Source organism: Amblyomma mixtum, chromosome 8 (assembly GCF_055824585.1).
Source record: "Amblyomma mixtum isolate Tamu chromosome 8, ASM5582458v1, whole genome shotgun sequence".
Lineage (NCBI taxonomy): Eukaryota > Metazoa > Arthropoda > Arachnida > Ixodida > Ixodidae > Amblyomma > Amblyomma mixtum.
The window spans coordinates 88,687,791-88,703,710 of NC_143019.1; the positions used below are offsets into that span (position 1 = coordinate 88,687,791).

At 44.9% G+C, this 15,920-nt stretch overlaps 2 protein-coding genes across 3 annotated transcripts in view; one reads left to right on the forward strand and one right to left on the reverse strand.

Moving 5' to 3' along the window:
* LOC149333416 (uncharacterized) overlaps nucleotides 1-15,920 on the reverse strand; it is a 185,846-nt gene that overhangs the window by 96,760 nt on the left and 73,166 nt on the right. The window lies entirely within an intron of this gene.
* LOC149333418 (uncharacterized) overlaps nucleotides 4,773-15,920 on the forward strand; it is a 50,402-nt gene continuing 39,254 nt past the window's right edge. Inside the window, exons 1-2 of the mRNA XM_089555802.1 lie at nucleotides 4,773-4,818; nucleotides 11,373-11,555. Coding sequence (XP_089411928.1) covers nucleotides 4,773-4,818; nucleotides 11,373-11,555 — 229 coding nt within the window. The remainder of the gene's footprint in view (nucleotides 4,819-11,372; nucleotides 11,556-15,920) is intronic.

The following is a 15,920-nucleotide window of genomic DNA, read 5'->3' on the forward strand; positions in this document are numbered from 1 at the left end:
ACTCACTCTAAGCCCGTCATACCAAAAAAAATACAACCGTGCCGCTATATGTAGCATAAGCTCTGCTTTCATGCTGTCGTCAATCAGCTAGAGCTGATAGCTCCTCCGGTATTTTGGGTAAGCGCTCGCAGTTCCTTTTTCTCCAAACACACAAGTATTCTCAGTGTGTGTGTGTGTGTGTGTGTGTGTGTGTGTGTGTGTGTGTGTGTGTGTGTGTGTGTGTGTGTGTGTGTGTGTGTGTGTGTGTGTGTGTGTGTGTGTATGTGCGTGCGTGTGTGTCTGTGCGTGCGTGCGTGCGTGCGTGCGTTTGCGCGTCCAGGTGCGTGTGTGTGTGTGTGCGGGTGTGTGTGTGTGTGTGTGGGTTTTAAAATACAGGGAACGAATGCAGAAATAAAAATAATTTTTTACAGCATTGCGCATTAGTGAGTAGTGCAAATATTAACAACAATACGCCTATGCTCGTCATTCTCCTTGAGGACAAGCAGCGTTTTACGCGGCTTCAGCGTGGCTTTAAATTTTTCATTACTAATTTCCACCTTCCGCAGTGCGGATGCACGCCGCATAGCACCCCCCATTTCTCATGCCCCTCTTATATCTATCTCTGTACCCAGCGAACAGCAAAGAGCGCACCTCAAGCCCATCAACACTGCATGCCAAAGGGAGTAATTGTGATCATGAAATGGACAAGCAGATGCATAAGCACGCAGGTACTGCTGCCCTGGTACTTGCAGTTTTTGTGAGCTGTTTTGGAGTCTTTAAGTTTTTTGGATTCCAGCAATTTCTCGCTGCGTTTGCGATTAGTTGACGGCTCTCAGCAGAGTTCGCTTTTCAGTTATCGCCTCTTCAACAGCCGAGGTCTAGATGTACATATACGCCGCGAGATCTTCAAATATATAATCGGAACGGCATGGGGGCTTTAGGTGTTTGGTGGTGAGGCAGGTACCGTCTCTCGAGCTGCTACGAGACAGCAGCTTGAAGGACATTGGTGATATAAACTTAGTTAAAATATATCAAAATATTTCATAAAGAGAATGACGCTGGGAAAGCCCAAACAAAAGCTTTCTGCTGCCTCCCGTAACGCGTAACATTTCAGCACCACGCGCCGTTGCCAGCCGTCAAATGACGAGGCTAACGGCTAACAGCAGCACATTCTCGTCCACTCTTTTGGAGCCGAGGCTCCTGAGCGGTACGCCACAAATCGTCATCGAGCTTCACCACAGCCTTTGGAAGTATTCCATTCGCACGAGATACTGTCAACTGTTGAAAATACGCCTAACCTTTCACGGTATCAGTGCGTCATATTGCTGGCAGTGGAGTGCACCGGAAATGTGAAAAGCCTAACCTTATAGTTACACGAAAACGTCATGACCAGTAAAAGGTGCTAAAGGACTGTGGTAGTATCAGGAAGCTGCAGGAGCGCCCGAGGAAGATGGCGAAAGAAAGCGCAAAGCCCGTTGCGACTCTGAAGAATATCAGGATCAGCCTTTACCCAAGCATCCACTATGGGATGTTAAAAGAGGTAGAAAGTGTGATCTAGCGCTATCAATGGCGGCATCCATCTATACCACTCATTAGAGTAGACCTATATTTGCGAATCAGGGGAAATGCGGAAGCTAAGTGCTGTGATAAAGAACTTCAGCAGAGCAGAGAGGTGGTGAAGCGCCGCATTGAATGCTGGCGGCTGCTGCACCGGACTGCTGAGAAAATTAGGAGAAAGTGCGCCGACATACGAAATGGTACCAGACGGCTCGGCTCTCGATCGCACAAAGTGGACCGTAGGCTTCAGGTCATGATACTCAACACATAGGTGGCACGCCTCGCCAGTTGAGCGAGTGAGGTTGCGAAAGAAGGTACTCTATAGTAGCGGCTTTTTTTATAGCAGTGGGCGCAGAGAGGTGTGGGCTGAGATTCTTTATAAATTAAACACGACCGCACGAAATGCGCGCGAGCTCGCCTTGAGAAAAGAAAGAAGCCGAAGTGTGGAGCAAGCGAACGCTCAGCTTTGGGGCTGGTACCGACGTCCACTGCAGTCGCCTACTTTGACGTACCCAACCGTACTGAACCACGCGTGACACCTGGTGGAGGTGCGGGGTTCCCTCCCTGCGATGTTTTCCTCATTATGTTTGGTCTCGTCTAAATCTAATTATGGAGTAGATTCCTTTTTTTCCTCCACTTGGCTACACAGGAAAATAATTGCTTACTTGTAACTTCCAGCTGTCCGTCGGATAGAATTTATAAATTCGAGATGCAACCTTCAAGATGCCGTGAGAGCAGGCTTGAAGATATTAGGGATAAGGCTTGGATAATAAAGATAAAGACATGCAATGGGCTGTTATACATGTCATAAAAACAAAAGCTGCACAGGTTGCATAAAATTCTGCAGGAAGGAAAAGAAGCACCTCCAGTAGTTTTTTTTTTGGCAAAGAAGTTATCTTAAATTATTACATGCTATTTATTTTAAAACAAAAAGGAACTTTGGCTCTGGATTTTGTGGCACTTATATTTAAGTTGCTGATGTTAACGAGCGCAGCAGTAGCAAGCGACAAGTGAGACAAGAAGTCTTCGACAAGTGAGCATTTCTGTGCGTTTATTAGCCGATATACGGCAGGTAGTGCACTACCCATGGGACTTCCCATAGGGTTTCGTCAGCCTGTGAGCGCTTGAGCAATATCTAAGTGTGCTTATATGCATCATAGCGATTCATGTAACGTTCACTAGTGAATCCACAGCTTCATAAAATTTCTTATTACTTATTTACTACATGCAGAAATCGGCACACGTTTTTGTCGACATCGGCACCAGAAACTGCTTTTCGAATCAGATAACAAATCCATTTATACTATCGTCGTATTCCTCTGTAAAGCACAAAAACAAAACGCAAGACACAACAAATGAAACTCACCAGAAATTCAGAATTCAAAAATAAACTCCTTACAATGAGTGGTAAAAATAACAAAAGAAAGAGAATGTTTACAACGTTCCAATCAGTGCGAAAGCACAGATTTGGTTGGTTGATTGGCATCAAATAACGATAGCTCATACCCACTAGGGGGCAGTGGCCAAGAGACAGGTGGTGAATTGCTGGAAACAGAGCGTTTAGAAGGAAAAAAAGGTGTCACAGTAGCGCATAGGCTGACAGATTGGACGACGGCAACGACACGGGACCTCTTAACTAGGAGATCGAAGACAGGACAACAGCATGGATTTGTGCCACATTGAAGACGACAATGAGCGGGCAGTGCTGCAATTCCCCTGCGTGGGTATGTGCCATGTTTACTAAGGGAAAAGAAGAGACGGTGGGCTCGAGGCTTCTCCGATATACTGTCGGCAAGAGAACTTTGCTATTCTCTGAACCTTCGCATTAGAGCTTTCCCGCTAAAAGTATATGGTTAATATTAGTTTCAATAATTTCCCCTCATTGTTGTGGTTGTTGTTGTTCAGCTCGTAGAATGGCGCAAACCCACACAGGGTGATCGGCCAAGAAGAGAGTATTTGTGATGAATTTTTTGGGGGGAAAATAAATAAATTAATTAACTAACAAATAGAAATAAAAGACTGCTGGTGAAGAGAAAAGAACAAAAAGCAGAAAGACCAAAAAGAAACGGGAAATGCATAAAGCACTCAGGAGATGGACTCTGTCGGATTTGTAGCAGAGGGAGTTAAAAAAATAAAAAGTAATAATAGTAATGGGAGAAAAATGATAATCATCAGTAAAAACATGTTAGCAAGGTGACCGATTAGATTCCAGTAAAAAATTTTAAATGGCGGTAAAATAGACTTGCGGCTGTATCCAAGAATGGTGGCGCCAAATGACAATATGATCGGGCTGCTCAAACTAAGGCCAAGCTGTTTGTGTCGTCGGGACTAATAGTTTACCACTGCCGCCAACATCATGACCTCAACAAAGACCGCTCTTTACTCGCCAAGAGTACTCAGGGACCCCATCTAGTGTTCGTGATAGTTTTTGCTACCAAACACCCTCAATGGCGAAGAGGAAGTAGACAAGAAGAGGTGAAGAAGAAGAAGAAGCTCGCCAGCGGTGTTGCGTACAGCCAGCCCTTTTCAACCCGACCAGGCCTCTTCCATAACGACAAGAGTACGCCGCTCTCCTCCTGTGTATGCATTCCGGAGATTACGCGCCTTTGAACCCGCACCTCAAGATCGTTGTTCCTTCACGATCATTCCTTTTGTGGAGCACTTTTATGGTCGCTCCAGGTCAGGCAGGTAAAGTGCCCATTTTTTCCGTTTACGCGGTTTCCTAGCCGGGCTAGGGTTCGTACAGAAAATGCTTGGCATCGCATGCATGTACAGCAGAATTAAGTACTGTAAATATGCCTCGCAGCTACAAGGTCGTGGGCGCGAAATTTCACGGTGTTCCCTGATTTTAAAAATTCATCATCTTTGAAAAAAATACTGGCCACCTGCTATGCGTATCGCAGCCGCCGATCATAGTGTACACAAGCGGAAAGCACCTCGCTGAGGCTCTCAAGGCGAACAGTGAGAGTTAGTGCCATGGAGACTGATAGTTGACCAGTGCCGCCAAAATCACGAGCTCGACAAAGACCGCTATTTACTCGACAGGAGTGGTTGAGGACCCCATGTGGTGTTGGTGGTGGTTTTTGCTACCAGACAACCTAATTTTCTTCCCAACTCTATGCAAGCTGTCCGAAGGTTTCCTTGAGGGAAACTGCGGAAGGTTAAATGGAACTAGGTATTTCAGCTGTTTGATGGTTGTTTTCTTTTCAGACGACGCGTCACAGTAAGAGTACACCATGTTCCTTTTTGGCGATGCGCCACCAGACGAGTTGGCTGAAGAAGGTGAGCGTGGACTTCGACTCACCGGTGTAAAGTCAGTAAGCACTAACAGTTAGCGTAACGACCTTAGCATCATTGTATAACATGCTCCAGTCGACATGCGTGCGCATGAAGCTACTATCGCGGTCGGTATGAACTGCAACGGGCCAACATTGACCTGAGCGTTATGCTTTGCCAGGTTCCGTAACAGGACGTGCACCTAGCATCAGGAGGAAAAGCAAGAGGTGTCGCGGTTCATGCCGTGTTTTCCAGCCCGTTATCGTTGTCATAGGTTCTCTATCCCACAGCTTGTCTCATCTTTTGGTTGTGAAGTTACCGGCAGCGGTTAACCCAATGTAATTAGCTCTGATGCGTCTGCAACCAAAAATTGTTTGATGTGACTCAAGCGTTGCGAGGCAGGCTCGCCCCCTTCGTCTGGGATGACTGGCGGCTGTGGCTAGCGTTTGTACGTAAGTACGGCGGTGGGGCATCACGAGGCCGAAAGGACGAAAGCGGTGATGTGAAGAGAGCGGGAGTAGGGGGCGAACGTTCACACCGGGGTTGAGACTTTGGGTCATGTTGCCGGGCTGTGCTGTGTGCTGATGGTCGATGGAGCCTTTTCTTCTGTGAGCTACAGAGCGAAGTCCCAGCGCGTACACGGGGACTAGTTTCCCTTTTTGCGGTTGACGTTCTTTGGGGTCGTTTGAATGCGCCAAGATTGGAGCAAGAACCCTTTTTGGTAATTTCTTTCGGTGCGTAGGATGGTTATTTCGTCGAGTTTGGATATATGGCTTGCGTCTCCTGTATGTTCGGCTACCGGATTGGGCTCTCTTGCGAAGTTGCGTACGTCGTTTTAGTGTTTTCGAATTCTTTCCTTTGGGTTTTTATCTCCTCTCTACACTTTCTCTGGGTGGTCGATCTTTGTGAACAGGTGGACAAAGCACTACTGGGCTTGTAGGCTTATGCCCTACTTGAAGGCCCCCTTTTCGCATGATACAGGCGATGGTTTCGCTGACATCTTGGACATAAGGCAGAGTGACGTATTTCTGTGGTGGGCTTAATTGTTACAGTTTGATTTCCGGGCGCATGTGGTTGTGTTTTTCGATGTGGGTGGTTTTCAAATAAAATTTTGCGGGTAACCGTTCATGGTGAGTTTCTTCGTGCGTTGTCCTATGCTATGTCGAGTTCTGTGCTCCAATATGTTTCCACTCTTCGTTATGACTACACGACTGATGCCTTAGGGACTGTCCAGTGGTTTGAAGTGAAGAGCAGGTATTGACCTTACTGCGTTGGTTTACGGTAGACGGAGAACTGAAGAGAGCCTGGCTTTCGGACTTACGAGAGCATCCGAAAACGGGAGAAAGTTTCCTTTCTCGACCTTTAGCGTGAACTGAGTATCCGCTTCTACGGAGTTTAAATGAGACAGGAAATTTTGGATTTGGGATCTCTAAATGAATGCGAAGCAGTCGACGACATACCCGAGGAAAGTCTTTAGTTGCGAAATGACTGAGCTGAGGGCTCGTTCCTCGATTTGTTCCATGACTAGATTTGCCATGGCGAAGAGATAGAGACTCCCATTGGTGTTCCCTTCATTTGTCTGTAGAATTCGCCTCCAGGAATATGGGTTTGATAGCATAGTTCAAGGAGGCGGCACAGTTCCTCTACACTGAGTGGGGTTGTGGCGCAGAGTGGGCCGTGGCATTATAGGGCGTCTCGAGTAGCAGTCATTGCAAGCTTTGCAGGTACTTTTGTGAAGATAGACACTAAGTCAGGAGAGACAAGACATCTGTCGGCGTCAAGGGTCGCTTGAGCTGCCACTTGAACGAAATGCCTGGAATGACGAATATGGGTAGATGTTTTCTTCATGATTGATATTTGAGTTTGTGAAGGTATTTCTACAACGGTCGAAGGGAGGCAGAACCGGAAGTCAGCAATCAGGCGCAGAGAGATCCCAGGTTTGTGGACATTGATCGCACCGTATAATGCTGGAGCCGATCCGTTGGCGCTTAATAATTTAACGTATATTGTTCCAGAAGTTTCGGTTTTTCGGAAGACTTCAATGTTCAGTGTAGCTTTGATTGGGTACTTATCCTGGGATCGTTCTTAATTTCTCATATTATTGACTGCTAGACCCGTTTCATCAGAACGACTGTTTCGTTGCCCTTGTGGTTCTTCTCTGGAGGTCTTTAAGTGCTCGGCTTTCATACGGTAGTAAGTTCTATTCTTTTCGGTGTGTTTCCATCGAGTTCAGTCCGCGTATTTTTTTAGCCTGATTTCTTCTCGTACACCTGGTCACAGCTTCCGGATGGCGGCTTGAAGCGAAGATAAGATTTTTGGTTGGGTGGTGTGTTCATTTTCATGTTGAATTTAAGTCTCTTGGCTAGAATTGAAGTTTTGATGGTTGTGAGCTTTCTGGAAAAGTTGTTCGCGACCAGATCACAATGGTCTAGTGGGGCTTTGTCGGGTCGGTGTTGTTCACAGGATGCAAACGTTTTAATCTCATTTCTTATTACTTCTATTTCTTTAGGACCGTCTTTAAGGGGGTGTTGCCTAAGGGTTTGGGTTAACATAAGATACTTCATTTCTTTTCAAGGGGACAAATGGGACGTGGATTTATCTGAGAAGGTATGGCTAGGTGATGGATGCGATTTCATGGGGAAGGCCATTTCAGTGACGTTGTTTGGAGGATACATGACTTCTAAAATGTAGCTTTACGCGAGCGTTTTCGTCTAACTTTCAGCGGATGGCGCACGTGGTGAGACGTGCGTGATGGAGGTGTGCAGATGTATGACCCCTTTCTAGGCTGGGAATAATAAAATTTCTTATATAAACACAGGATAGATATGCGACGACAAGCGAAAAGGCTGGGTAATTCAGGCTCTAGCTTCAGAGGTGGCCACTAATATCGGATGTGTGTCAGCTGTGAATGAAATAGGAGGCTCTGTTTCTTGCGGCTTCTAATGAATCAATGAGGTATGCTTGCAGGGGATTCCAAACGGCGGATGCATTGTAAAGTTTTCACCTGATAAATCATTTATAAGCATGTCGCCTTACATTTTAAAAGTGTCGCGGAGATGACGTTTAGGAAGCCTAAGTTTCATTCGCAGATGATATGCTTGTGCCAAGATAGATCATTTCTGATAGTGGTGGCTAGGTAAGTAGAGCGGTAGGTAGGTAGGAAAGACTTTTGTTGCTCTAGAAAGGTGCTAGTAGTAGACGAGAAAGAAGAGGTCCATCTTCCTTCTTCTCACAGGGTCGGTGCCCCTATAGAGCGGTAGACAAGGAAAGGAAAACTAGACAACGTATAGCAAATGAATGCGGGTTGCGACGGCCATAAAAAGACATGAGCTTCGATTTAAGGAGGTTAAGGGATATCAAGCATTGGTTGCACTATGTAGAATGCAGTTAAGGTTCTTCTGTAGGAATTCTTGATCAGCGGTGTTAGTAACTCGAGCATACGGGACGCTCTGATTGGTGAACAGACGGACATGACATGGTGCATTTTGTGACATCATTAATATAAATTAGAAATAGGAAGAAACCAAGGACAGATCCTTGTAGGACACCCGATGATACCGGTAGACGGTTAGAGTAGTAGTCAGTTTCAATCTACTGTTAACGATATTTGAGGAGTTAGTATAGCTATGTAATATTTTCTGGATGCAAGTTAAGTGGGGAAATATTTAGGAGCAAACGCGTACGCGATACCTTGTGTAATGCTTAAGCGAAGTCTAAAAAGATGCCGTCATTTTTTAAGTTGGCCCGAAGGTTCGAATGAAGACAGTGAATGAACGTTGCAAGCAATGTCTTGCATGACAGGTCTTTTAGATGTCCATGCTGAAATTTTAAAAAAATTGTGCAGTCTAGCTGATACATGAACCGAGAGCAGTTGACGTGTTACATGAGTTTACAAGGGATGCTAGGAGCGAAATGTGGCTGTAGTTTAGTGACTAATCTTCATTACCTGATGTCAACTCAAGGGCTCCCGTGTTGCCCACACAAGGATTCCAGTGTACAGCACAGGCTTACTTGTCAGTGTGGTCTGCTTCAGTGACCGCTGCCTTTGCCAAACACTAGCTGCACTTTTGATCAACCTAAAAGCAAGCAACGTACGCGAGCTCTTACGTATACGTATTATAACAAATGCGAATAGTTTTCGAACTGTTGGGATGAAAGAAGCCTCGATTCTTTCCCGCAAATATGCAGCTCAGCGCTTCGATTCGAAGCAGCGAGTGCACGACAATTGTGCACCTTGCAACTGCGACTTTTCATTGCAGAATAAACTGGAATACTCATATGTACGCTGCACAAAATTAAGAATATTGCTACTCTTAAGTACCACACTTCAAGCAAAGAGGAAGCAAAGGACAAAACCCCGACTGGCGTGCACCTTAGCACTGATTTTGTCCTCCCCTCTTTTTGAGAGGCAGATCACATGTTGGTGTCACATGGCTGGTTGCCAATCATAATGAACACGACGTGCTTCCAAATATTCAGTGGCAGTGATATATGTGCACTCAAATCTGTAAGAGCAGCTTTTCCTCCAAACGGACTACATTTGCTGCAGCCTCGCACGATAGGGCAGTTAAAGTGAACACTTGGAGAAAGCTCTGCTGCAGTCAGGTCGCAACAACGCGTGCTTGCTTTCTTACCCATTCTATTGTCATTGATCTAAAGCAGAAAATTCCTTTACGGATGTCATTCATATCACGATGTGGACGGAAGCGTAAGCTGTAGCTCAATTGAGGTGGCACGAGCTAAGCATTCCCGGATTAACATTTCGGTTTAGCATTACTTAGCCAAGCCTTACAGTGCAGTACTTCAATTTAAGCCGCTAAAGTTTTAGATAATTCTGTGGGATCCCATCGTGTGCGGAACTTCCCCTTTAGTGACGAGAGCGGGATGACGCATGAGCGCGTGCGCAGATATTGTTGTCCCCCTCCCGGCATTATAGAGGAGAGGGAAAATTCAGGAGAGGCCGTTACGTTACGTCACATTTTTTGAAGCCGGACATCAGGGCTTCTCCTCGCTAATTGTGCACCGTCTCAGCGTCGTTGCGCATGCTCAGTAGACAATATTGCAGACGAAGCTACTGCGCCTAACTTTACTAATAGCTGCGCCATCAGCCAAAGACTCCCAGTACTTCTTGAAGAAAATTCGTGACTTTCGGCACACTTTTTGTCATGCAGCTCAGATAGAGAAGACCTCTCCTAAGCTTTCCTTCCTTCATGCTTATGCTCACGCGAAAACTCGTCATACCTGCCATCCGTGCCAACCACAGGGGGCGCCGTGGAAATGGAGAGTGCCGCGGAAGGCGCCTTGCTACGAGGCTTCTGTCGAAAGGTCGCCACACTATATAACGTCACTGCCATAGGTTTTTAGTACTCAGTTTATATAAGCTGGAATGCGCTGTTAAGAGTGCGTATCGTCTGGCAGCCATTTCAGTGAAGAATGTCGGTCCAACTTATAATATGTATTCCTTACTTATTGGCCGCATCTAAAGTTGTGTTGGTGATGTGCCCTCTTAACGTAGCCACACACAAGGACTGCGGGCACTGTTTCAGATGCAAGACTGTGGGGACGCTGTTGGTTTAGAGTGTATTATGAGCTCAGGTTTTTCATAGTACTAGGAATATTTTTAAGCAGCTTTATAGTTTAGGCAAGGTTCAACTCCTCAAGAACAGTGCCCCTCACCTCACCTCACATCGACCTCAAACAACGTAAAGCAATGAAGGCTAGCTTTGAGAATTCACTTACTCGCTGCATCAGGGCTGACACATTTATGGTGTTTTTTTTTAAAGATTTTAAAGTGTGCTTGATCCAATCATTTTACAGGAAACATCAGCGCAAGGCCCCTAAGTGCTTTAATGTTAGTTCGCTTAGCTGTACGCGTGATCCTGCGTAGTGTAGAGCAGTGGGAGGCCCTCCTGACTGAGTCCAACCCGATCGCGCAGCTTATGCTGGTGACGAGGGCCAAAGCTGCGGCGGAGGCCAACGGAATCCTGGAATAGGGCAGACCGACCATTGAAGCTCCAAATATACCCCCCCCCCCCCCCTGTGCCCTAAGTCTCCTCTTCTGAAATAAATGGATTTGCTACTACTACTACGCGCTATCACAATAAAATCGTTATCCGCCGAAACACTGAGACCTCGTGCCAACCGAAGGCAGTTCAAATGCGTCATTTTCTTCTGAACCATGGCGCTTCACTTTTACTAGATGCTGGTTTAACTTCCTCTCTAGCGAGCTGGGTGCGTTCGGCTGGCGGCCGCGATTCCTCCTAAGTTCACTTATTAGACACAGTTGTTCAGACAACATAGCTTTCCTAACCACGCGCAGTTTGTCGTATGCTGGCCATAGCACTTCTCAGTTTGCGCAGGCTTAGTCACACACAGACTCACCTCACATGATAAATTCTTTTCCGTGGAAAAGTCACTTAGTGGGTCTGACAGTATAGACTGCAGTGTCGTAGATAAAACCATTGAAATAAGCTTGCAAGTGCACCGCTTGGAGAGCCATGAGGAATATAGGTGGCCGCAGTAGAGGCGTTACCATCGAAGCCATGCACATTGTCTTGCAGGTCGGTCTGAAAGCACCCTTCCACGCCGTGGTTCAAAATACACGCTTGGATTTGAAAACGTTGAACAGGAAGCCAACAGCAGCGGTGAAAGGAGGGCAAAGATCACGGCCAGCGTCTTCTGTCTACTCTTCCTGGCTGCTTCTGGAACAGCCACCTTCGTCTACGTGACAAATGCCGGCAACGGTGGGAATTAATTTAGAATTAAACGCATGAATGCAAAAATGCCATCTCCACTCCCCTGCGGCCGTCATTTGTCAGATCTTATGGTGGTCACCCACATTGTTCGGAATGCTTTACATCGCTTTTTTACTATAGGGAAGATCCCAGAAAAAACGTAAATCATATACGTACCCTTCAACTGTGCAATGGAGAATACCATGCGGTAGAATTCATATCACGTTTAATTACGCACATGTAATAGAATGAACTGTCGCGTCAAAAAGTGCGCGATTGGAGTTGCAATAATAACAACAGCGTACAACGCTGAACTTTTGAGCCGAGCAACCTGAGTGTTCAAAAATGTTCGCAGTGTGGCGTTATGTAGAGCAAGATGACCCGGTAGTCACCTCATTACACGCAAGAATGGTTTGCTTCAAAGAGCGGAGCACGTTATTCGGTATTGTTGAGGAGGGCAAATGTTTTAAGACAATAATCACATCAACATTGAACACACAGTTGTCACCGTCCCCGCAGAATTCGATACGCATCTCTGGTTAACGATAACGTTATTACTTCGTTATGCTTCTTGCCTTCCACATTAAATGAAAACACTCGAGAAAATGTCCGAGGCGGTCCCTCTGCGCAAATGATCGTTCGTAACGGAAAATTTTTAATGAGTTTTTGTTCCGGTATGTTGGTATGGTACAGGTGCCAGAGTGAGTGTTAATGGTTTAAGAAGAACAGCGCGAAAAGACAAGGACCACAGGAAGATACACAAAGACAAGCGCTGACTTTCAACTAAAGATTTATTGCTCGGAACGTAGAAATAAATACATCAGGCACGTTCCGAGCAATAAATCTTTAGTTGAAAGTCAGCGCTTGTCTTTGTGTATCTTCCTGTGGTCCTTGTCTTTTCGCGCTGTTCTTCTTGAACATGGCATACCAACTCCCCAAGCATCAGTCCTAACGAGTGTTCATGGGACTGGTGAGACCACGGCACTTTTGACAACGTAGAGTCTTGGGGAAAAGTCTTCAAGCCAAAAGCTTTTCGTTTCAACCACATAACAGAGTCATTACGGCAGTATTAAAGACAGAAGGACCTTGAAACGCTAGCAGAAAGTTTTTTCTTTACGTGGAGAAGCTTCCTGCTCGACTTGTGTTTTTAATGATCCTCTACACAGAGCCTTCTAGGGATAATCATTTCGCTGCACGTGAATGCTTTGACCTGAGGACTTCTGATGGGGTGCACGTATGACATCGCATTCGTAGAATGAATTATGAAAGCCTGCAGTGAGGAAAAACACTCGATATCTCCTGCATACTGCTGGTATTAGTTGAACCACGTGCAAATTGCTATCATATTCACCACTCTCATTAGGCGTGCAGGACCTATGGAGGCATTTCCTCAAAATGGAGTTCAGGCAATAAATCTGAAAGTTATTCCATGGGCGCTGGCGACCTATAGTTCACGGGCCCGTTTACACCAAAACAGAAATGAGGTGAATATGCTGCTAAAAAATATAGTGAAGCGAGGTTGTACTTTGGGGCGTTTTGGTTTATGTTCCCCTTTTGCTCGGTAGTAAAATGAGCCGCGGCGAAAGCAACAGGAGCTGCTAAAAGTACACCACTGAGCAGAAGGACCATGCTTCAAGTTGTTTTCTTTACACGCGTGAAACATGCGTCTTCGCTATCACTCACTGCTCGGAGTCGATTCTGGTCGGCCGGCGCCGACAAAAAATGCCACAGTGGCCTGTGACAGTACAGTCCGTGACGCCGCAGTTGTGTTTTTTTTTTCTAAGGGAAATTATTCATCATCAACCTCAGAAGCCGTTTTTCATGGTCATAACCATGGTTAACTTTACGTCTCCAAGAAGCTGCAAAAACTAGCAGATAACCAGAATTAAAAAAAGTGAAACAAGTCATTACCAAATACTCCGTGTTTCGAAATTTAGCTGCGCAGAAATGCAGAATTCACCGCGACCTTAGTCATGTAGCATGCGCATGTCACGACAGCACAATAATGCTTTTGCGGCTTACCGTGAAAATGTGTTACCGTGAAAACGTGTTTAATTCTGGTAGCTGCGTTCTATAGCAGCCAATATGTCATTAGCTTCAAGCCCGCGTTTTCGTATCATGGTGAGACTTTGAAAAATAATATACGAAAGTGGAATGTGACTCTAGAAATGCAGGAGAGCAGAAGCCGTGTTAGTTCAGAGATGTAGTTAAAATCAATCATGCAACTAGCTGTCAGCTTTGTTCAAGCTTACTGACAGCAGTACACGCCTTAAATGAACAAGTACTCATTGAATACAATTTATAAAGCATATATCTTGCTTGATGTTTTTAAAATGCAGGTCTCACACTTTGGAGTTAACGGGTTCAGCGAATTACGCGCAATTTCTTAAGAGATGTAGTAACACAGGAGAGCGCTGGTCTATTACACAGGTTGGGACCTGGCACTCCCGCTCAGCTCTTTCAGGTCGTCGGAAGTGTGCGTAGGTGATTCGACGGCTCATTAAAAGGAATGAACGTCCATTTTCTTTCAATGAAAACTTAGGCTGAATTAGCTGTTGGTGGAAAGTGTAGAGAAAACTTTTTGATGCTTTCCAATTCATAATCATGCTTTTAAGTTAGGTTAAGCAGCTCCACAGCATATATAGTTTTCATTGCGGCTGGGTGTAATGCAGAGGACACCAGCGGGGAAGCTGTCGCCACCGATTTCGACCACCGCAATACAACTGGTAAGGATGAGGCTGCTTCTACCACCGGGCTTACACCACGACGCACAACTCCTAGGATAAAGAGTAAGTACTAGCCATTACAGCGTATTCTGAACGGGTAGCATGTCCCTTTTGCTGTGACATGACAGGGATGTCCCGTAGAAGATATATCTTCCATCGTCAGAGCTAGAGTTTCCAATAACAAAAATGATATCAAAATTAGGCACCGCAATTGGGATGCAGCAGCAATCATTGTCTACTCGTTCACCGTTCTCTACTCTCTTTGCGCTACTGGTAAGAACAACTGAGACTACTGAGCAGAGGCAATGTCTATGCAACATTTAGCAGGGCTTCATTGATATACCTACACTTCTGCAGGTGTTAACAATATGCAGTGATTAGCTCAACAATTGGTGCCAGAATTGCTTGAAACTACTTATATTTAAGCAAGATGCAAATTTTTTTATTGCGTCTTCATATAAACAATAACTTTCTGTAATGCGCTGGGAGAACATGAATAAAAGTGATTATACAGGCTTATATGCGTCCTGCTTTATTTTCTGATATGCAGTTATTGTGCCTGTAATACTGCTGGGCGTAGAAGCTCGAATAATATGCCAAAACTGTGACCCATCACTAGCTGTGGTGCCGCAATAGCTACAATTTCGTGCCTTGGTTGACTATGTTTCGGCTTGAGAGTTTTAATTACGAAAACAAACTGAACATAAGCAACCATATGTAATAGTTATAGGCATAAATGGCCCACTCCTTATGTTATGATGGCGCTATCTGCAAGATAGGCATAACGTAATTAAAATTTCAAATGTTTTCTCCCAAGCCAAAGTTACCAAACTTGGGGTCCCGCAAGGTTGTATTTTCGGGCCTTCATTATTTTTGGTTTACAATAATTATTTGCCTTACTGCGCAACATTTTCACATTTTTCATTAGTAACCATGATAAAAATATTGCGGGATAAATATTTTATGCAAAGGTACAAAAAGCGTGTAATATTAATTTCTTTTCCTTATTCCTTCTGAAACTAACCCCATTGTCTTCAATTTAACCCAGAAATCATCTTTAGTTGCGTCGCTGAATCTTGACTCTCACGAAATCATTGCTATCACTCATTACTCGTTTTTAGAAGTTGAATTGGACCTTAACCTCAACATTCATTACTGCGCGCGAATATCAAAAAGAAAACCGCCTACGGCACTTGTCTGCTACTTAAAGGCAGTCATATTTTTATAGCCCAAAAGTTATCTGGCTTAATTGCGCTCTCATATATTCACACATTAACTACTGCGAAATATCTTTTGGCAATACGTACATTACTTACCTTGGTTCACTTCAAAGAGTATAAAGCCAAGCTATCAGAAAAGCCACATCAAGTCCTTACAAGACTAGCCTATCCGGTTAATACACACTAAAAACATTTTGTCTGCTAGGCGACTATAAAATATAAGCTAGGCATATTTACATTCAAGTTATTGAATATAATAAAGCTCCAGTGTGTGTAATTCCAAAACTGGCCTGGCAAACGCTATTGCCACTAGCTTTGCATTCCACGAAATTTTAATTTTACCCGTGGCAACTACCAACTGTGGCAAACAAACGATTTATAGTTCAGCTTTCCCCTTTTGGGTTAGGGTGAATAGAATTTTTTTCTAA